The following is a 23,412-nucleotide window of genomic DNA, read 5'->3' as shown; positions in this document are numbered from 1 at the left end:
TCAGAAAGGAAAACTTTGTAGGAGGCAGCAAAAGTGACAGTTTGTGCACATGTACTCATAGCCACAGGATCCCTGTAAACAACTGCCTTAATGAAGAGCTGTTTAGAAACGGGGAGGTCTCTCATCACCCAGATCAGAAGCTATGGAGTAGAGGCCATTTACCAAATGATCAAGAGTGGTCTTAAGCCTACATATGAAAAGGAAATAAAGCTAAAGACAGGGCAGCAAAAATAGCCCTAACACATCGCTCTGGCAATGTGGCTCTACAAGATTTTAAACTGACTTAAGTTGGCACAAGCATGGTCTTGCCAAACCCTTACACCCAGCTGAGTCTATAGCAGGAATTCCAGGGATCTAGACTGATAACAAAAGGTTTGCTTTTATTGCCCACTTAGCTCACTAAACCAGCTTTTCATGATATTAGATAAGCACAGTAGCAGGAAAGGGTAAAGAGTAGAAAGTTGTCAGGGGGGAGAAAGAAGCATGGCAGCCACAACTTAGATCACTTCATAATATTATAGACTTTTAGTTTATGCACCTTGTTTCTCTATCACAAAACACAGTGCTGTCACATACATGCAGCTAGAAAATAATCCATAAATTCTAACAGTTGCATTAATTCTAACATAAATTCAAACAGCTTCAAGGCCTGCATACCCTGATGGTTTAAGCTGGTTCTTCCTGATGACAGACACCCGAGGCAAAATGGAACGAGAGAACAGCTTTGTCATGAATACAGCAAATTATTCATATGAACTCAGTCCTACTTGCACTACAGTTTAAAAAGAGGCTCTTCATGCAGTTCAAGATGAGTTCTCCTCCTCACTGTAAGGAAATATAAATTCAGACAGATACCTGAAGAAGCAGAAGGACAAAATATATGAAGAGAACTAATGCAAAATATTTGCTTAATCTATTATGTCTTATTTTCCTTATATTCGACATCGTAGAAGTCTGTTCAAGGTGTGTTTAACATTTGATGCTGGGTTCTACATTGCCTACTTTAACAAAACCCGCTAATTTTGAACTGGCCTTGCCTAAGAAAAAAAAGAACCAGAGGAGAGATCAGAAAACCTTGTGACAAAGTTTTCCTTTCTGTCTGACAATAAGACAATACTAATAGCTTGTATTGCTCTGGTCATTTTTCAAGACCACAGTCATGTCATAGTGTTATGTGCAGAAGTCTACTGTTACTGAAGGCAGATACATCTGTGGTAAACATTTCCCAAACTAAATTTCTGTTCCAGATTTCTTTTGTCATTGCATATTGGGCATTTTCATGTATAGAACCAGGAAGTGTAGAATAACGTAGCATGTTTTGTTGTTATAGGTATGTTTTTAACAGAAACACATTTACATTGAGGATCTAAGAACACACTGTTTTCAACTGAAAAGGAAAGTGTGAGCATAAATTGCTGTTGGTCATACACCCTGTATTACTTTTTATCCAGATTACAGAGAACTGTTCCCATCTCAGTCAGCAGATTCCACCTACTCAAATAAGAACAGGGCTGGCTTCAGATTAGCCAGTAACTCTGAGTAAGCCTCCAATGAGTTTAGTGACTGACTAGAACATCAAAACTCAAGACTAGCAAACTTTACTGAAACTGACATTGCACTTAAGATGAAAGCTCTTCTGAAAATGAAGAGTCTCAGGAGAAAAGCAGGAACTTCAAAAGCTTCAGTATGTCCATTGATTCAACAAAAATATAATTGCTCTACAAGGGAAAAGACAAATTAAGAGATGCAAGTAAGACTGCTGCAGCCTGAATAAAAGAGATCCTACCAATATTATTTGATGATTTTATAGGAGATTAAATTATGGTAGTCAATGTCTGACATATTAATGGGTTCATAAAACATAGTATGTGCTGTAGAACCTCTGAGTTCCAGTAAAAGTATGAAAACTACAATTAGGGACAACTAACAGCAGCATAGATAGGGGTTTGGATCACATCAGATTGTAGCAACATTCCTTCACAGGAATGCAATGGAAATCTGGTTTTTATGTCCCATATTTATTCCCATCTTTGCAAATACACCAAGATTTGTTCATTTATTAATATTCTATGAATTCAAAGAGGCTGCACTATTTAGCATCTGGAGGAAAGTTTAAAAAAAAAAAAAAGAAAAAAAATGAAGAGAGTTATCAAATGTTAGAAATCTAGAACACCTATTATCTTAGCCACATTAGTTAGAATATTACAGGCAGAGCCATTTCAGAATTTTTTGATGTAACTTCTTTCCTGTACATTCATCTGTCTTTTTGCAAAAATGCATTTCATGAATTTTTCATTGTAAAAGTAGTTCAAGTCAATAAAAAAAAATAATTGAGTTCAAGTACTGGTGAGAACGGAAGCAAAGACCCCCATATTTCAAAATAAGGCATTGTCCTTCATCAGTGATAACTATCCTTCCCCAGAAAGAGACATCTTCACAAAATTATTTCCTAATTACAGGTCAAGCACCAATATTTGTTCATATAGTTAAATATCTTACAGCATGTCATTCTTTAAAGAGCTTCATGGTTAGTTTCCATAAGGAACTTGTATGTCTTATTTAGAATACATCCAGAAAAAAATGCTGAATTGGTTTCAGAATACCTTTAAATTCAAGTCTGCGATCTTAAGTGGACAAGACCTTCCTTTGCTCCAGTTCTTCTGTTATTGAAAAATAAATGATGATGGAATCTGAAAAACACGCCTACACATTTTAGTCAGTGACCTGGTAAATCTCAGGGGGGAAAGACCTAAATTACAAATGAAAATGGCCTATCGTTTTTATCTAAACCTTCAAAAGAAAATAAGCAAGTGTTCAGCATAGCTGTAGTTCATCTGAAGAACCGATCTGTAACTCTACATGTCCCTAGATGGATGTTTGAATTTATATTCAGAATATTTTAAAAATTTCAACTGTCTCCTTATGTTTTTCTATCATGATTAACTGTGCAGCTGTAAATCTTGCTTAAATGTGTAGTTTGACAATTCCTAATGGCAGAACTAAAAGCTCTTAGGTTTGCACAGCTATGCACAATTGAGGCCACAGAGGCCTAAGAACAGCAAAATATATCTCATCTCCTTTTCTTCTAATTCTCCAGGTACACTAGAGACTAGGGAAGCTGAGCGGGGTCTGGCCTTTAGCAGCAGGAGCTGGAACATGAAGAAGTACCGCTTAAATTAGAACATTTTATAATACTGGCAAGTGTCCTGAGTGCATGAAAAAGTGATAGCTTTGCTTTTTTTTTTTTTTTTTTAAATACACCTACCTCTTTTCATCTTTCCAGTTCTTTAGTAATGGACTTTGCTTAATCTTTTCTATATGGACAAATGTACAAAAGCTTTTGCAGTAATGACTGATGGACAGGATGCATCCTCCAATTAAACATTATCTCTGTAGCCTTTTCCAGAGTATATCTTCAGTGGCTGTGAAAATGTACCTTTTTACACCTTTTTTGTTTGTCTCATCCTTGCTTGGAAAACTTTTATGATGTTTTTATTACCTTAATTTTCCAGACTAAATAAAGGACTGCAAGATAAACCATTAGGCTGTTGAAGAAGTAGAATGTCTTGGTTTTATGTCTTTTACAAAGAAGCAGCTTCTTCAGTGCTGCCAATCTATATGGGATATATTTATTTTAGATTTTTATTTGGCTATCACTGTTAATGTTGTTCTTTCCACTGTCACATTCAATCTGCATGACATCAGCATGTCACCAACAGAACAGATGTCACTTTATTATGGTCTCTTTTTTTTTTCATTGTAATTAGTGATCTGGTCTTTCTTGACGTGCTACAATTTACTCGGAGCAATACAGGCACTCTGATGGGGACAGGGTGATATAACCTAGAGTGACAGCTAACAGAGTGGCAATAATCTACTAAAATATTTGAAACTGAAAAGAAAAATCTATCTTGTTCAGCTAAGCAGGCTGAAGGATCAAAAGATGCCAAACAGTTTTCTGTCTGAAAACCACAAGTTGCTGTACAGCAAAATGGTACTTGGACTTGTTAATGGCTACTTGGATCACTAGCAGTAATCATGCTGTAAAAAGATTTAGGAGGTCAGTGTAATAATGCTCTCATTTGCTCTAACATCATTTCAAGAATCTGTTTAAAACAGCTTAAAAAAATATTTTTTTTTTTTTTTTTTAAAACGCTGGACCCAGGTCTTACAATTTTACTTCGATTTGGGCGTGGGATGGATTTTCTTTTATAGTGCCTGACATTGTGTCACTTTCTAATAAGATGGCTGCTGGTAGTGAGAGGCTCAAAATGCCATTTGTAGTTAAAATCTCTATTTTCAGATACATTGTCTGGTTTATTCATGCAGAGAAGTCATTTTACCTTTTGACCTTTCTGCTGGACTGAACACAATGAGTGAAGACATATTTTAAGAGTCCTTACATGTGAGTGAATTGTGACTGCAGCTGAAATTGCCACAGTCTCCTGTATTATTCACATTAATTTATTTGTAATACACTTGGCCAAACCATCCCATTTTAGATATTTACTTCTTTTTGTTTAGATTTATAGTGAAGCTAAAAAATTAATGAGGTAGAAAATCAAAGCGTTCTAGAGCATTTTAATCAGATAGAAAGAACCACAACTGCAATGCCTCATGCAGGCCCATGTTTTAAACTAATAACATTTTTCACTTAACAAACTACTTCTGTTCATCTGCTTAATTACTTTTTACGGCAAAGAATAACTTAACTGAAAGCTTAAGTATAAGCCCATGCTGAAACGCATTGCTGAAGTAGGGCACAATTCCCAGCATTTTCTCCTTGGGATAACAAGAAATCTTATGGAAGTTTGATGACCTAATAATGAAAAGAGCTTAGGGCCCTTTCAGAGATGGCACATGTCTTCACGTCTCCTTGATCTTGTTGGGAGATGAAAGTACCTATAAGCCCACTGGACTGAGTCCTACCTGCATAAGCCTGACTTCATCCAAAAGGGATTTGTTTTCACTGGTACTTTGAAAGCCTGGAGAATCTGTCAGAGCACTTGCTGGAAGCTGGCATGCATTAGTAAAAACAGTATCTCTGGGGGCTGGAACAACTGAGTAGGTTATAAGGAGTTGCAATTAAGTTGAGCATGACAGATAGACACAAGAAGAGCAGCCCCTCACTCAGAAATTACTGAAAAGTCAGGTAAATGAGCAACGATCTGAAAAAGCTTAAAAGGCTAGTCATAAATATAGCTAGCCAAAGTGGATACCAAAGTAATTAATGATCAAGTTCAGAGATCACTCCCAGAAACAGCAGGTGTTAAGCAGAGAGAACAGTCACTCATTAGAAACGCTGTACACCCACAAAATCTATGTGTTGAAAACGACAGAGGAACAGGTCACTCTGCGATGCTGAGCATAACAAAGGACTCAAAGATAAGGACCAGGCAGGATATTGCTGCTGCTGCAGCTTTCCCAGCCTCAGTCATGTACAAGGGTAGTGCTGGCAAAGCAGAACAAGGTGAATTTGCTAATTCATGGCAATCTGCAAATAAACTGTCTATGAGAGTAAGTAATATAACTATTTCAGATAAACAGGTAACAGAATCACAGAATGGTTAGAGTTGGAAGGGACCTTAAAGATCACTGAGTTCCAACCCCCCTGCCATGGGCAGGGACACCTCCCACTAGAGCAGGTTGCTCAAAGCCCCATCCAGCCTGGCCTTGACCACTTCCAGGGATGGGGCATCCACAACTTCTCTGGGCAGCCTGTTCCAGTGTCTCACCACCCTCACAGTAAAGAATGTTTTTCTAGTATCTAATCTAAATCTCCCCTCTTTCAATTTAAACCCATTACCCCTTGTCCTGTCGCTACACTCTCTGATAGAGGGTCTCTCCCCATCTTCTCCTGTGGGCACCCTTCATGTTCTGGAAGGCTGCTACAAGGTCTCCCCAGAGCCTTCTCTTCTCCAGGCTGAACAACCCCAGCTCTCTCAGCCTGTCCTCATAGGAGAGGTGCTCCAGCCCTCTGATCATTGTCGTGGCCCTCTGTTGGGCCCGTTCCAACAGGTCCATGTCCCTTGGATGTTGAGGACTCCAGAGCTGGACACAGCACTCCAGGTGGGGTCTCAAGAGCACAGAGTAGAGGGGTAGAATCACCTCCCTTGACCTGTTGGCCACACTTCTTTTGATGCAGCCCAGGATGCAGTTGGCTTTCTGGACTGCCAGTGCACATTGCTGGCTCATGTCGACCTTCTCATCCACCAACATGCCCAAGTCCTTCTCCTCAGGGCTGCTCTCCAGCCATTCTCCACCCAAACCTGTGTTTGTGCCTGGGATTGCCATGTCCCAGGTGTAGGACCTTGCAGGGTACTAAGTAAGGTGCTCTGTCTTTGCACCCACTAGGTTTATGTGATCTTTATAAGTAACTCGAATGTCTAGGTTAATGAAGTTATTACCTTCATTACGGCTTTTTGACTGTGTGAACACAAAGCTGATAAAATATGAGCAGTCACATGAACTTTTCACCTAATTGTATTTTTTTCACAGAAGTCATGTAAGTAAAAAAATTACACTGACACATTTCAGCCTATTCATGTGCACACTGGCATTTTATTAAAGAATTATGCTTTAAGTAATATCATTTGTGCATGATGCTTCATTTATTAAGGCTAATACACAAAGAAACAAGATGAGAGTTTCTCTTAGATAAATATTCTGTAATTCTGTACATACATACTCCGTATACACATAAAACCACACACATAGATGGAGCCTGCAAACCCACCCTGCGATACACTGATTACGGGCAACCCATTGGTGTGTAATGAGGCTGTGAGCCCTGGGTGACACCGAGACAAAGAACCAAAGGACCGTATGTTCCCCTGACACAGAAAACCAGCCGCTTTGTGTTGTCTGTCCGTAGAGGCCGAACGTCAGCTGCGGAGGCTGATGGCAGGCGGGGGCAGGCCATGGCTGCCTGAGGGGCTCTTTCCCGTCAGCCCCTCACCACCTCCTTCCCCCTTGGGCCTTCCCTACGGGACCTCACCTCAGATCCCCCCTCTCCCGCCCTTCTGCCGGCCTGCCCTGGCTGCTCAGCCTACGCCGCCCGTGTGCCATTGCCAGCCTGCCCCTGCTGCCATCACCACTGGCGTGAAGCATGGGCGTACAATTTGTGGAAAAAAGTATTAAAAAAATGAGTTAAGATCAATAAAAATAATGAGTTTGCTACAGACAGCGAGAGACCCCAGCGCTGGCGCCAGCACTGCCAGGCCGGGTGCGGCCCCAGCGCCATGACAGGGTTTCCCCGGCGGCCCCCCCGCCCCATGTAAGGAGGCAGGACCCCGCCAAGGCCAGAACGCGGCCGCTGCCCCGGGAGCACGGGCGTTGCCGCTTCACACACAAATCCTGTGGGGGAACCGTGGGCAGAGCTGGAATTTGCCGGGGGGGGGAGGAAACACCCTCAAAGCCAGCGGGGACGGAGGGGGAGCTGTCTCGCCCCACAGCGGGTTGGGCCTGGAAGGGCGCCCCGGGGGCGGGGCAGGAGGGCGCCTCTACCCCCCCCCCTCCGCGGCTGCCGCTGCTTGTCCCTCGGCGGCCGCCGTAGCCGACCCCTCCTCCTGCCGCCGCTGCGCGCCCGGCGACGCGCGCTTTTGAACCGCCATGAGCCTGTGGGTGGACAAGTACCGGCCCGGGTCCCTCGGCAAGCTCGACTTCCACCGCGAGCAGGCGGCGCAGCTCCGCAACCTGGTGAGGGGGCACTCGGGCCCGCCGGGGCGGCGCTCCGCGGCCTTGAAGCGTGGCGGCCGCCTGAGGCCAGCTGGCCGCTGGGCCTCTCTCTCCCCCGGAGCCGGGGTTCCGCGGCCCGTAAGCCGCCTCTGCGGGTCCGCAGGGCGGGGGTTGGAAGCTTCCCCTTGGTGCAGGCCCCGTCCTTCGGGGCAGCGTCCCCGCCGGTGGGAAGGGAGTCCGCTGGCATCGTGGGCCCGCTTGGGAGGGCGGCCTGTGAGCTACGGAAAAGGCTGCCAGAGTGTTGGTGGCTTGGCTTTTTCAGCAGTGATGTGCCTCTGTGCTTCCTGCTGGCTTTTGCCCAGAGTGATCAGTACCGATAAAAATAACGCATACGATATCACAGAATGGTTTAGGTTGGAAGAGACCTTAAAGACCACTGAGTTCCAACCCCCCTGCCACGGGCAGGGACACCTCCCACTGGACGAGGTTGCTCAAAGGCCCATCCAGCCTGGCCTTGATCGCTTCCAGGGGCATCCACAGCTTCTCTGAGAAATCTTTTCAAATGCCTCACCGCCCTTATAATGAAAAATTTCTTCCTTGTTTCCTTAAAGTTAGGTGATGTCTTAAGGTGAGCAACTGGGAATAAAACTCAGGACTATGTAATTGCTTGGATGTTAAACAACTTCCTCCCACCCTCTGCCCCGTGATGTGCTGACTTTTCTTCACTAGACCGATTTGTTCTCTGTGTTCCTGTATGACTTGTGTCTAGCTGGAGAAGGGAAGGCTCCAGGGAGACCTTACTCAGGCCTTCAAGTACCTGACGGGTGCCTGCAAAAAAGCTGGAGAGGGCCTTTTTACAAGGGCATGTAGTGATAGGATGAGGGGTTTGGCTTCAAGCTGGAAGAGGGTAGATTTACATTAGATATTGGGAAGAAATTCTTTACTGTGAGGGTGGTGAGGCACTGGAACAGGTTGCCCAGAGAAGTTGTGGATGCCCCATCCCTGGAAATGTTCAAGGCCAGGCTGGATGGGGCTTTGAGCAGCCTGGTCCAGTGGGAGGTTGGAACTCAGTGGTCTTTAAGGTCTCTTCCAACCTAAACTATTCCATGATTGTAAATTCTGACTATGGTATTTGGCCAGATGTTCTCCAAGTTATGCTTTTTAGCTTTTCAAGAAACAAACCCCTAACTTCATTTAAGTACAGGCTATCTATTACTTGTTTGTCTAGATTCAAGGCTTGCAAATGAAACAACAAAGTAATTATATATATGCACATATATACATAATTCAGTTTGTGTATATCTGCTTTAAACTTTGTTTTAATCCCTTTATACTGTGTGTTTATTGCATCTGTCACTCTAGAAACCTTGGAATGCATATAAATACTGAGGTGGTTTTTGTTGGGTTTTGCAGTTGTTTTCTTGGTTTTTTTTTGAGGGGTGAGGTGTTTGGAGTTAAATGAGTTACATATGGTCTTCAGAAAAAGATTATAGGAAATGCTGCTGCAGGAAAGAAATTCAGCAGTTCTAATTCTAGGTATGATGTTGTGACTGAGCTGCATGTGGAAAAGTAATTTCATGTAAACTTGGGTGAGAGTGGAAGGATGAACACTCTTATAAGGAAAATACTGTTGTAGCTAACTAATCTCTTTGCTTTGTGTTAGGTTCAATGTGGTGACTTCCCTCACCTGTTGGTGTATGGACCTTCAGGAGCTGGAAAAAAGACAAGAATAATGTGTTTGTTAAGGGAATTATATGGTGCAGGAGTGGAAAAACTGAGAATTGAGCATCAGAGTATAACGGTAAAAAAAATAAGTCTCCCATCTGCTGCAAAATAATGTGGATATTTATATACTGATATATTCCTGTTGTGAGACCTTTATATCTATTTGAGTTTTAAATTTATTTTTTTTTCACTTAGTATCTTTACGCTCTTTTATCTAATTAAGCAGACTAGTTTGTTTACTTGAACAAATGTTTTTGCCAGGTAATCCTGTTCCTTAAGTCTTATTGGGTGGGAGGGTGTGGGGCTTCTTTGTTGTTTTCTGTGATTGTTGTGGGTTTTTTCCTCACAAATCTGGTTGGACAATAGGGTGTGTTGTAGTAGACTAGCTCTCAATTAGATGTATAGAATTTCGTTTGTCTGAAAAATGTTTTTTTTAAATGATTAGCACTGCTTTTCTCATAGATGCAAGTTCTAATTTGTTTTCTTATTCCCATAGTTACAATTTCAGCATTAGAAAAAAAAAAATGTATCTGCCTTGGTCTTAGGCATTTAATTGATCATTATTAAAAGGTTACACTATCCATTCAAAGTCCTTGTTATGGATATAATATGTAGGGTTGGGGGCAGGCGATGCTAATGTTTAGTGTCTCAGCAGTTCTTTGATCTCTGAGTCTTTAGGTGATCCAGCCAATTGTAATCTACAAGATAAATTTGTGCATCAGATTTTTACAAGACTCTTTCTGAAATTTGATATGCTTACTTTCCACATAGGCACCTTCTAAAAAGAAAATTGAAATTAGCACCATTGCAAGTAATTATCACCTCGAAGTTAACCCAAGGTAAGCGTATGGTGAAAATGTCACACTTCAAATTTAAGCTGCTGGTCATGTTGCGAGTGGTTTCAACCTGGGTATATAAGAACCTGATTTACTGGGAAAATTAGATAATGGCTTATGGGTTTGGACTGCAAATGGGAGCAGGGAGAGGACTTTTAATTGAACAGCTTAAATGAACAAAAATTTGCATTACTGTATACTAAAGACAGTAATGTTCTGCTTAACTAGCCAGATAAGCATGCTGATGTTGAGGACTGAGTAACAAGCAATTCTGGATTCATAGATTTAACCATTTAGGTTGAAATGTAAAGCTTCTATTGGAACCAACACCCCCATATTGTTAGTTCTCTCACAAATACAAAAATAAAGTGATTTGAAAATAAGGAAGGCTTACCTGGTAACTCGTAAAATAAAGAGTTTAGAGCACGGGGTGAAAACAGCACCACAAAATACTGGGAATCCTGTCATGAGTGAGGTCAGATGTTGATTTAAATGACAGAAGCAAAATGGTGTACTCTGTGTCAACTTTGACATTTGTGAAATTGCTGGTGATAGTTCACTGACCCAGAGTAAATACTTGTGTTTACCTGAAACCCCTTAGTGTTGCCTTAAGTCACATGACAGTAAATGTCACTGTCCACTGGGAGCCTTGGGTTATGTTGGCTTTGTTGTCTGGGTTGCAGTTGTAAGAAAATATGTGTCCTGGAGTAACTTTCATCTTTGTGTTTATTGCTAAGTCTTTTCTCACGTTGCTCTGCATTTTAGATGCTGTTCTCATGTATTCTCATGTCTCCTTTAAAAGCTTGTTCTGCAGTTAATCTCTGTGTATTGCTGGTTATTCTAATACAGCCCTGCTGACCAGACAGTGAATCTGTGTGTGCAGTGCTGTAGTCTGCGAAGTTGGATTGAATTATAATACTGTGAAATCATGTTGTGCATCTTCAGTAACATGGAACATGATAAATGGCTCACAGGGAAAGGAAATTAACTTCTGGGAAGGACGATGCAGACATTAAATTTATTATGGAACTATATTAGATAGACCTGTTTGTTTTTCCTCCCCTACTGTAATCACAGGTCCACTCCCTCGTGTAAGGACAGATCTCCGCAGTCAAAGTCAGTGTAGCCTATTCAGCAGGTTGTGAATGGTTGAGCTAATGGGCTTCTGTACATTCTGATGCCTTCTCCTTGGCAAGAATGGGGAACCTCTTGTTGAGTGGTCACTAGAACAGGACAGAAAAATGCCTCTTTCATTTGCTTGCCAGTGAAATATTGCAGAGCTACTGCTGCCTCTGTGAAGGCAATATTCTGGGGATGCTAAAGAGTGTGGGGTTTTTTCCCCCTCTTTTTCTTTGCTTTTTCAGTAATTTAGTCTGCAAGTCAGTCCCCAGTGGCTGTCAAATCTGAGTCAAGCCAGCTGTGCTACTAACCTGGGGGCTGAGAAAGTTGTGCAGTGCTTTTCTAGGGGGGAGTAAGGGGAAGAGGCAGGAAGGTAACCTGGTATTTCCCTGTGTTTACCTGCCTTCTAAGAGGAAAAAAGTTGACCATCTGTGCTGTAGTAATATCTGAGTATCAGTCTTTTATTACCAACTCTTTAACTTGGCTGTGTCTGCCATTCAAGTTTACATTGACCTTCTAAGTTGTTTATAGCATGACATCTGATTTTCAGGGGAAAAAACCCTATGCATTTATACCAGTTCCTTGGAGTCAGGTATCAGATTGTGTGGTTAAACTTAAATTTTCTTCCCATAGTGAGTAAAAATGTTCACTTTACATGTCTTTGGCCAGATTACAAGTCACAAATGTTTAGATTGCTCATACCAAAAAATAAGTTCTCTTTTAAAGAGGTAATAAAACATTTGGCAACAGTTTCACTACTTCCCAGTACAATGCTACTATTCCAGCTGTGCCTGCATAATCCTTGGGTCATTTTTATTATTGGGAAGGTGACTTTGTCATCAAAGTATGTGTGTTGAGCTTAAGTCTAACCTCTTCTGAATTCTTTTGGCATTCTTGTTTGGGGCTGCTTAGGATGATGTATTTTATATGCAGTATAAAGGTGTTTTAAAAAAAGTTTTATTCAAACTCCTGGTACAGTGATGCAGGAAACAATGACCGTGTAGTAATTCAGGAACTCTTGAAGACAGTAGCACAATCCCAACAGCTTGAGACAAGTACTCAACGAGATTTTAAAGGTGAGTAAAAACAGTTAAAACCAGTGAAAGTACTTTTTAAACTTGTTTTTCAGAGATTTCAGTTGACTGTTATATTTGTACCTATATATCGTGTGAGGGCACACGTGAACCTTTCCCAAATCAATCAACCTCTCATTTTTCACTGTGGAAATATCTTGAGTGGTTAAACACTTAGTATGAGGTTGTCTGTTGTGTTGGTTTCTTAGGAGGACAGAGTGTGGTTGAATGACTGTGGCTGGGCAGAGAGAGCTGGGATTCCTGCTGTCTTTTTCCCAAGTCTACCACTGAAATGCACTGTAACTTCGTTTAATGATCTATAGTAGAAGTTGCATTATGAGCTGCTGTGGTTTAATATTGCCTTGAGGGGCAGGATAACTGTATGGTAAATGGTGCTGTGTAACTGAGGTGTTAGCTGCTTATTTGTAGTGTTTTGGGGGATAAGCTAGAAAGTTTAGAGGCATTTTATCTATAATGTACAAAAGGACACTGGGTAGGAAAATGAAGGCTGAGTTTTCACTGAGTTTTCCAGGATGCATGTTGCCACAACAGGTTTATTTTTCCTCCCCATAACTAAATTGAAAGCAAAATTAGAACTATATACCGAGATTGAAGGACAGAGGAAATATTGACAGATAAAATAGAGCAGAAATTAGTTGAAAATGGTCATGGATTTAGTATTTTGTCTTGTTTTCCTCACTGTTCTCAGGAAATACTGTATTTCACCTTAGCTGTTAGACACTGACTGGCTCTATCAGTTATTGCTGTACATATCCTTACAGCGGCAGTCATACCATGCACCTCAGAGTGTCTGGTGACGTGGCTGCTCTCCTGAGGCTGCACATAGAACCAGGACAGAAATGGGAGAAGAGCAGGGGCCTGACTTGTTCCACCAGGCTGTTCTCACTGGACCATTCATGGTACTGAAAGGAACCATCTCTGAGTTGCCTTTGGAGGAACCTGCAGAAGGCAGTGGTTAGATTAGCTGCCTCATATTAGGTGTCTCCTGATTGTTCTGAAGCATTTTTGAAATATGCTTTTGTCTTTTTTTTTTTCTTTAAAAAACAGTGGAAAGGTGCTGCTACAATAACAAGGCAGCTTTCTACTATTCCTTTGTAAAGCTAGGACATTGGCTTTTAAATATAAAATTTATTGACGGAGTCTTCAAGAATTTTATGCTTTTTGATATGTCCTTTTGCCACAAACGCTTTTGTGTTTCTTACTTAAAAATTCATTTAAAAAGTGACTGTACTAATTATCAAAGTGAAAGCTTCTATACCTGTCTGGATTATTTCTTGGCACTGAAGTGTTGCAGGCCCTGCTCTGAAGAAATTGACATTCCAGGACATGAATATAGGGTGTGAAAGAGCAGAAGATTATACAGTCAAAAAAGCACGCGGGTTGTCTTAATCTTTATTTTCCTGCCTGTGGAACCATGCTGCATTCTTCTGCTCATATCATTTATTTTGGTATTATCGCTTATATGTCAAAGTATGTGTTTTCTTAGAGAGATTTGATATTAATAAAAAACCCTACCATTTTAAATCCTTTTTCAGTGGTGCTGTTAACGGAAGTCGACAAACTCACTAAAGACGCTCAGCATGCTTTGCGAAGAACAATGGAGAAGTACATGGCCACCTGCAGGTTGATCCTGTGCTGCAACTCCATGTCAAAAATTATAGGACCTATTCAAAGCAGATGCCTGGCTGTACGAGTGCCTGCTCCCAGCATTGAAGATGTATGTTGAAATAGAAACGAAAATAAGTTATTTAAAACGTCTTACTGGATAAATAAGATTTCGTAAGTCCACAGCAAGAACTTTACTTCCACAAAGTGACCTAGTTTTTCTTTGTGGTGGGTGACTTGTCAAGCATGTCTTAGAAAAGACTGGTCTATCTCTGGTCCAGAAATACGTCAGACAGGAGAATCTGTAGGTGCTAAACCATTTGCCAAATGTTGCACTCCCTGCTATCTGTTTCCCGTCTAGATCTGCCATGTCTTGTCCAGCGTGTGTAAGAAGGAAGGCCTGACTCTTCCACAGGAACTGGCTCGGAGGCTTGCAGAGAAATCTGGCAGGAATCTTCGGAAAGCACTACTGATGTGTGAATCCTGCAGAGTACAGCAGTAAGTCACTGCTGAAAATTAATGTAAATTATACCCGCGGAGACATACATGAACTTACTTCTGAGGCCTTGTTAGAATAGGTGACAGTTTGCTTTGATTTTAAGTTTTTAATAATATTATTATTATGTAGGTATCCTTTTACTGCTGATCAAGACATTCCTGAGATGGACTGGGAAGTTTATTTGAGAGAAACTGCAAATGCTATTGTTGGTCAACAGTCACCACAAAGGTAGGTGAATACGCTTGCTGGCAGCAGCTTTAAATTATGCTTTTGGTGTACTCTTGAACCTAAAAAAAAAGTTATATTTTAAAATGTGGCATCTTTACTTTTAGTTACACGTAATTTTCTGGTACTTCTACTGAAGCTGGAACTTTGCAGGCAGAGGAAGTGAGCTTTAAAATTAGCGGAGGCGGCTGAATGAGCTTCAGAACTGAAGCAATTGTTGGTTTTCTCTGTTGAAGCTTTGTAATCAAAAGTGAGCATAAGCTTAGTTGCATGTTGTGCTCTCTCTTTATGTGTGTGAGGGGGTGTTGTGTTTGTTATATTTAAAGCTTCTGTTTTAGCATAATGCATCTTTGTGAAAGAACTGGAAATGAGAAATCATCGTGTTTAAGAACATTGGGAGTTGCCCCCTTTATCCATCTTGGTGTTATATGCACAGCCTGGTCCTTTTAGTCTGTTCCATATAGTACATGAGATGTCACCTAAATTCTTGTATTTAATTTAAATGCCTCTCACCTCCTGATATCAAAAATTGAGAATTGGTAACTGTCACTTTCTGCCAGCTAATCACCTTACCCCCTCTTGTAAACAGACAGAAAAACAGTGTAAATGAATCCTGTGGCTCTAAGCAATTTTGTGGTGTCTTCTCACTAATCTTAAGCATGAATAATAATTTAGGTATGAAGAGGAATTGGAGACAAGCTTGAGACAAATTCCAATAGCTGCCTAACTTGTAGATTAACTGAGACCACTGTAACTGGAGTATATGTAACATACATTACTGTTTGAATAAAAAGTGGTGTGTAGCATATGAATTAAAACTGATTTGTGCAATGCTTTTGGGCTTAAAATACCAAAACCAGAAAAAAACTTTGCTTGGGTTGACTCTTTTTTTTTTGGTTTGTTTTTTTTTTTTTTTTCCCTGCAGCATATTTGACAAATAGTAAAAACACCTTACTATGCTTTGGGGACGTATTTCTGATATTTTGTGGTGTCTTTCCAACAGGCTTTTAGAAGTCCGTGGACGGCTTTATGAACTCCTGACACACTGCATTCCTCCTGAGATTATAATGAAGGTAATTCAGCTGTGTAGCTCTTCAGGTGTTATAAATATTAACACTATGACAGTCTCAATTTGAGTTTAAAAAAAAACCCACACCAAAACATAGCAAATTATCCAAATATTGATGAAGAGCTTTGTCCTTTCCAAATAGATGTGAGTGACCAAAAGATACTTTTCTCTTGTGTTTCTTTCCACTACAGTAACTAGAATAGGCCAGGGTATTGCTCTGAGGCAGTAATTACAGACCTTGTTCCTGCAAACACTGATACAGAGCATTCACCTCTCTTGATCCTCAATCAATACACTAGACTGTTTAGTTAGAGTCGTGACTAAATACATTTAGACATGATAGTTTTGTGTTGTGTTGATTTTGGGGACAGGAAGCTTCTGTTCTCCAATTTGGAAAATGTAAATATGTAGTTTATTTTTGTTGCAGGCTTCCTTGTTCACACCTCTGTTGAATGGTTTACTAAAACTTGTTCTGTGATCATAGAACAGCAGCATCGTAGCTGAGTGAAAACAAAGGGGAAATGCTTTGTCCCCCTGAAGACTCCTCAGGCCACTTTCTGTATTGAGGCACAGATATATTTTATGGGGTAATTTTGATTATGGTTTGTTTTCTTATGTAACAGCTTTGTTGTTATAAGTTCAGTATTTGCTATGTTTGAGAGAGGTTTGCTGAAGGATGCAGCAGATCTCTCCAAAGACAGAAGTCATCTTGGGAGAAAAAAGGCGAATGGGACACGCGTGTTTTTATTTTAGGCAGGATGAAAGGATGCTGAAGAAAACCAATACAGGTTAGGGGTGGACTTGCTGGAGACAACTTCTGAAGAGAAAGATCTAGGGGTCCTGGTGGACAGCAAAATGACAATGAGCAAACAGTGTGCTCTTGTGGCCAGGAAAGCCAACGGAATCCTGGGCTGCATAGGGAAGAGTGTGGCCAGCAGGTCAAGGGAAGTCATTCTCCCCCTCTACTCTGCACTGGTGAGGCCACAACTGGAATACTGCGTCCAGTTCTGGGCTCCCCAGTTCAAGAGGGACAGGGAACTACTGGAAGGAGTCCAGCGAAGGGCAACAAAGATGATTCAAGCACTGAGGCATCTCCCTTATGAAGAAAGACTGAGAGAGCTGGGACTCTTTAGCCTGTAGAAGAGAAGGCTGAGGGGCGACCTTGTTAATGCTTACAAGTATCTCAAGGGTGGGTTGATGGAGGAGGGAGTCGGAGTCTTTTCAGTGGTTGCCAGTGAGAGGACGAGGGGCAATGGGCACAAGTTGGAACATAAGAGGTTCCACTCAAATATGAGAAAAAACTTCTTCACGGTGAGGGTGACGGAGCCCTGGAACAGGCTGCCCAGGGAGGTTGTGGAGTCCCCTTCTCTGGAGATTTTCAAGACCTGCCTGGATGCAGTCCTGAGTAACATGCTCTAGCTCTAGGCAATCCTGCTTCAGCAGGGGAGTTGGACTAGATGATCTCTATGGTCTCTTCCAACTCTAAAAATTCAGTGAAATTCAGTGAAAACAAGAGCAGAGCAAAGATTAATGCCAATGTTTGCAACTCACCATAGGTGGACTTTGCCATCAGACATAATTACAAGATAATAAATTTCTTTTGTCATTAAATGATTTCTGCTTTCTGTCAGTTTTGGTAGTTAGATGTTTCTTTAACCTTCCTTTCTTATGGTAGGTAAGCGGATCTTGCATCACCCTGTTTGAGGACTGTTGTTGTCAGGCCAAAGGTGGACTTCTCTGCCCACTCCCTCTCCATGAACTTGAAATGGTCTAGAGATAACTTCTCTATTAATCCTGGCCATTTTAATAGAGATGGATTTGCAATTATTTTATTGGTGTCTTGGATGCAAAATACTGCATTTCTGGTTTTTGTAATGACTAAAGTATTCTTGTACAGTATCTTGGGTGTGTCTACACATACATATGTATATAGATATAAAGAGATATACTTTAAATAAGCCCTTTCCTTGTTATTTATTCATGGTGTTTCTCTTTGTACCTAATGCTGTCAAGGTAGGAAGGAAGTGATTTTAATACACTTGCTATCTTGGTAAAAGCTCTCCCCAGAGCCATGTGCCTGCATGCAGTAGAGACTACAGTATTTGTAGATGAGGTTAATTTATTTTCTTAAGGCATAAGTAGTTCCAGTATATGAATATTTTTTTTTCTCCATCTAAGAACACAATAGGTAATACTTATTCAGACATGAAGAATTTATGTTGAAAGAAGGTTCTGAAGACACATAGTCTATAAGTCTAGTTTGGTCAAATAGATGATTCTTGAATATCTTTCCTGTTGGATTCATGAGTGAACTACTGGTCATAACTTGGCTATTTTCAAAGAAATTAGGTTATCATCTTAACAAAAAAAGATACAATTTTTCAAATACTGTCCTCATTTTTCCCCTTCTAGGGCCTCCTAACAGAACTTCTAAATAACTGTGATGGACAACTGAAAGGAGAAGTTGCACAGATGGCGGCCTTCTATGAACACCGCCTGCAACTGGGCAGCAAAGCCATTTATCATCTGGAAGCATTTGTAGCAAAGTTTATGGCAATTTACAAGAAGTTTATGGAGGATGGACTAGATGACATGATGTTCTAACGCCCAAAGTTGTACGCAGAATGTTGTGTCATGATGCCAAGAATGTTGCAAATGTCTGCTTGTCCATGCTTGATTGCATGTGGGTGTAGTTCAAAAGCAAACATTTTATTTTGCTATTAATACAAAACACAGTGAACTAAAGAACAACATTTGTTCAGGTTTAGAAACCAGATGGATTGTTTGACAGCCACAAATCCATCTTTAGATCTATACAAAATACATTACCCTTTCAGAAAGATAACAAGTTGCCTTGGAAGATGTGTAAGATGGTAGTTCTTTGCAGTCTTTGTAAGCTGACATTGCCAAGAGAGAACATGGGTGCTGTGTGCTTGCTTTTTGATTGCTGGTGGGCAAGGCCGTAAGGAAAAGATGTTTTTTCCACGTTATGGTAAGTTCTAGATTGAGTATGTACATTCTGCCTCCTGATTTATGTATTTTGCTGTTTGTCTGGCTTCTTTTATTTTAGCCATACTGTTTTCTATGGTGTGATGACACAGAACGTTTTCTGACTCTTCTTTGAAATGGTGGATGAGCAATGCTTCTGTGTTGCTTCTAAATCAGCTTGACAACACTTGTCTACAGACATAAAATGCTGTTCAGGTAAAGATTATTCCTTTGACTGTGGTTTAACCTAGGGAAAGTTTTCAACTTTTAACAGATATTCTTTCATCTCTTAAACTGGTATTTTTTTAAGCGGCGAAATAAATTGTAAAAATACGAACACCAAATGAAGTGCTGAATTAGTATTTTAACTGTCTGATTACTTTAGGTATGCTTTTGTTTGCTTTGGTGTAGACTGTACTTCAGAAAGGTGGGATATACCCCTCCATTGGAAGACAAATGGGAGCCACTGAAGTTTAAAAAAAACTAACAAAAATAGAGGAAAAAACCCCAGCTCAGCAACCCCACAAAATAATAAAAAACCCACCCCATGCCCCCTATGCTACTTTATGCTGCAAATCTTTCACACGTTATGCCTATGTACTATGGTATCCTAAAATTGAGTGAATTCATGCCCTTTGTTACTTCACTGTGCTAATTTAGGCTTTTACTAGATAGTATTTAATTAAAAACTGTTTCACATCCCATCCCCACCTCGTTTGTTTTTTTTTAGCAGGGAAGGGTTTAGCATTTGGGGATTTTTGTGTCAGAGCCAGTTCAGCGTCATGGCAGTATTTTGGAAGCCAGGGCCCTCCCTCTAGTAATTGATAAAGAAAGAATCTCACTAGTTATTACTAACTCTGTCATCCCCTTTAAAACGTACAAAAGGCAGCATTAATCCTTAAAGAAGGGGTGTCACAGCCATTCTCAGGACCTTGGCCATCCCATGTGTGGTGTTAATGCACAGCTTGCCTCGCATTCGTTCTCGGTGTGACAGTGCTGGCCTGTCTCATGCTCCACTGGTCTCTTTAAAACTGAGGAAGTCCAGAAGATAGATTATTTTTTTTTTCCTTCCATCTGCTCTTGTCACCCAAACCCACAGCGCTGGTTGCTTGTCAGAGTGTGAGTGTCTTGACTGTCAGAGATCCTGGAAAACCATTAAATTAGTCAGTGATAGTGGAAATGAGTACTGAAATCCATTACAAAGAAGAGCACGAGAATGGTAGAGGGGGCATAATTACTACATGTACAAACTGCCCCCTCTTTCAGGAGCTTAGTCTTACCCACTCATTTTTAAAAGCTGAACAAACTTTACCATTTGCCTACTACAGGTATAGCATGTGATGAATCAAAAGCTGAGGAAACACTTCCTCCTCACCCCCCCTCAAAAAAACCAACCCCAAACCCCAGTGTGACAGCAGAGGAATAGATGTAGGGATTTGTGAAATACAGTTGAAACGCAGAGGGGCAGTGTTGCTGTGGAGGGTGGAGAGGTGGGAGCTGGACCATGGGTTTGTCAGTTGGAGGAGGCTGAGGAGCAGTTTGCTGTTCCGAAAGATCTCAACAACATTGTCTAGGAGACTGAAACCCCAATGTAAATGTCTCTGTAGGTCTTCTGCTGCCTCTCCTTGAAGTTTCATTTTTATCATGGTCTACCTGGGAAGAATCAAGAGTAGTCAAGGATGGAAAAATGGCATAATGACCAGGGATTGCTGAGAGAGGAAATAGCTGTCGCTGTTCCTGAAAGCCAGCATTTCTCCCTGCTCATCTGACTCCTGCCTCTGTCTTCCAGTCACCCACAAATTTAAATACATGGGCCCAGTACCTCATGAGTCTCTGCACGCATTTTTCCTTCCTACAGTAATTCTTAAGGCAATTTTGCCTTAGTATCCATAAGAGACTCCCCAAAGGGAGCCTCGAGTCATCCAGAGGAGGGCCACAAAGATGATCGGGGGGTTGGAGCACCTCTGCTGTGAGGACAGGCTGAGGCAGCTGGGGTTGTTCAGCCTGGAGAAGAGGAGGCACTGGGAAGACCTTATAGTGGCCTTCCAGTACCTGAGGGGGGCTACAGAAAGGCTGGGGAGAGCCTGTTTACAAAGGCTGTCAATGACAGAACAAGGGGTAATGGCTTTAAACTGGAGAAAAGCAGATTTAGATTAGATATTAGGAATAAGTTATTTCCTACGAGGGTTGTGGAGCACTGGAACAGGTTGCCCAGGGAGGTGGTTGAGGCCCCATCCCTGGAGATACACAAGGTGAGGCCTAACAAGGCCCTGGGCAACCTGGTCTAGTTGGGGGTGTCCCTGCTGACCGTGGGGGGGGTCAGACTAGATGACCTCAAAGGTCCCTTCCGACCTGGATGATTCTATGAAAGAAGTGGTCACTGCACCAAGCCTGTTGGGAGTTCAAGGAGCATCTGGATGATGCTCTTAGTCATACGGTTTAGTTTTAGGCAGTCCTGTGAGGGGCAGAGGCTAGGACTCGATGATCCTCAGTAATCCCTTCCACCTTAAGAGATTCTATAAGAATCATAGATTAGTGTTGTGCTTTTTGGGAACGTGGTAGAGGCTGACTGCCTTGGATGCAGCTTCCTCTTCCTTTTGGGTAGCATTATAGGTGATGTGGTGCAGAACTGAGGTCCTGGGCTGTGCCAGAGGAAGCAGAGACCAGTAACCCCCATCCTACTGTCAAATGGGACTGATGGGAAAGGATCAGCAGCCAGAAACAAAAAGGATTTTTCTGCCAGGTTTTTCCCCTTGTGAGGCTGCCATGGAACCCTTTTACCAGAAAAGCAGAACCTTTGACTGGTAAGGAAGGATGTCTGAGGGTGGACACGGCTACTGTGAGCACCACAAGCCTGCTTCACAGATCGAGTGGGAGAGGCAGCGCAGACATGCTTTTAAACACTGAACAGCCCAGGGCTAACCTCTAGATGATCCATTTCTTCAGCCGATTTCATCTTTTGAGACCTGCTTAGAATTGCCTCTGAATCCCACGCTGAGAGGATTACCCTGCCTTTCATCCGGCGTCACCTCCCGCGACTTCCAAATGAAAACTCCACGCTGCTCCCACCCAGGTGGGACTTAAACACTGAACAACTCCAGGAGGTTGCAGAGGAGTCAGCTTCACGCCAGCACAGAAAGCCAGAGGTGAAACCATTTTTTTTAAAAAAATGATCAAGAAACTAAAGATAGCAACCACTTTAGTTAAAACTTTCTCTGCTCCGCAAAGATCAGCAGTGCAAAGGGCGAGTCGTGCATTCAGGCTTTATTCCTCTTTTCCGAAGTCCAAGTGTTAACTCCTGTGAGAAACGTTATTTTTAAAATCACGTTATTTTTAAGATCACATTATTTTTAGACATCCACGGTAAACAACTCTACTTGAGCGTTAATCATAAAAAACATATCGTCTGACGGGAAGATGATTTTTAAAATGTATTTTGTTAAATAAATTCATGTGAACAAAGCTGACATGAGGAATGTCTGTTTCTTTACGAAAGAAGTACCCTGATTATCGCGGCTAGAAGGGAAGGTAAATAAGAGAAGAGTTCATTATCACAATTTTTCCTTCCAGTGCAGAGAATTCAAGATTATTACAGTTCATTGATACAAAGTAATAGCTGTAATTTGTCTTGTTGGAAAGAGCTCTGCTATGCCTGAGCAGCCTTTAATCCTTCTTGCTTAACATTTTTGGTCTGTGCCAACAATTAGCGCTGTATTAATTTGTTGCATTGGATTTCAATCAATGACCCAAACCAAACCCCAGAGTTGTAGTCTGCTACACAAAAGTTGTCTTAATGTGACAGTGAAATGTGCTTCTAGTTCTTTGAAGGCCAAAATACTTTCCTCAGCCTTTCTGTTCCATAAGGAGGGAAGGAATGTAAAGAGGTAAGCATGCAAAAGAAATTAACCTCTGTTGTGGAACGTGCCCTGCAGCCTGGTCCATAGTACGCCGGGCAAGTTCCATGTCAGGAACTAGTTGTGTATCACAAAATGACCAAGATAAAAGAGTTTGCCATTAACTTCAATACACCAAGGAATTGAATTGGAATTTTCTCCGTCATCAAAATTGAAATGATTTTCTGTTCAAATTAACTAGGACAACTAGGGCCTAACCCAGTATTTTTTTCTTTTTTATTTTATTTTTTTTTACAGAAGTAGATAGTTTGCTTGTCTGAAAAATGAGCCTATTAGCAGTTAAATATTCCTACAACAGCTTTTTTTCTGCAGTCGTGTACAGTGTGTGTGCTGGACTTCTGGAAGAAATTGCTTACTTTATTTCAGCAATCCTGAAGCTCTCAATATTTCGTGGGGATGAGTTTGGCATCTCTTAGTAGGAATGAGACAGAAAGTCTCAAGCAGAAGGAGCCTGAAGCATGTAACTTCACCACAGACACCACTGGCCCATCTGCATTTTTCCTAGCAGAGGTGCTGGGGCACCCATCACCATCTCTGTCCTGGCACCTTCTTAGAGCTGATCTTCAGCCTTCTCCATGGACATGGAGTAGGTGTTGGTCTTTCACTACAGAGCCTGCCTTAGGAACATGATGCTATGAGATGTCATCTAGCTGGGCAACAG

At 41.5% G+C, this 23,412-nt stretch overlaps 1 protein-coding gene across 1 annotated transcript; it reads left to right on the top strand.

Annotated features, from left to right (window-relative positions):
• The first annotated feature begins 7,546 nt into the window (after positions 1 to 7,546).
• On the top strand, positions 7,547 to 19,185 carry RFC3 (replication factor C subunit 3). The gene is made up of 9 exons (XM_014966254.1): positions 7,547 to 7,698; positions 9,341 to 9,478; positions 10,174 to 10,241; positions 12,336 to 12,433; positions 13,987 to 14,168; positions 14,418 to 14,554; positions 14,685 to 14,783; positions 15,784 to 15,853; positions 18,262 to 19,185. Exons 1-9 carry the CDS (start codon positions 7,612 to 7,614, stop codon positions 18,451 to 18,453), a joined length of 1,071 nt encoding a protein of 356 aa, XP_014821740.1. The 5' UTR covers positions 7,547 to 7,611; the 3' UTR covers positions 18,454 to 19,185.
• Positions 19,186 to 23,412: the final 4,227 nt, after the last annotated feature.

This window comes from Calidris pugnax, unplaced genomic scaffold, assembly GCF_001431845.1.
Source record: "Calidris pugnax isolate Ruff unplaced genomic scaffold, ASM143184v1 scaffold20, whole genome shotgun sequence".
In the NCBI taxonomy this organism is placed as follows: domain Eukaryota; kingdom Metazoa; phylum Chordata; class Aves; order Charadriiformes; family Scolopacidae; genus Calidris; species Calidris pugnax.
The sequence above is the reverse complement of the archived record's forward strand: the minus strand, read 5'-3'. Positions and strand labels throughout refer to the sequence as shown.

Coding starts and splice junctions, on each gene's coding strand:
- RFC3 (XM_014966254.1), top strand. CDS start 7,612: ATGAGCCTGTGGGTGGACAAGTACCGGCCCGGGTCCCTCGGCAAGCTC. Junction 14,555..14,684: donor GAATCCTGCAGAGTACAGCA/GTAAGTCACTGC, acceptor ATTATTATGTAG/GTATCCTTTTACTGCTGATC. Junction 14,784..15,783: donor GGTCAACAGTCACCACAAAG/GTAGGTGAATAC, acceptor TCTTTCCAACAG/GCTTTTAGAAGTCCGTGGAC.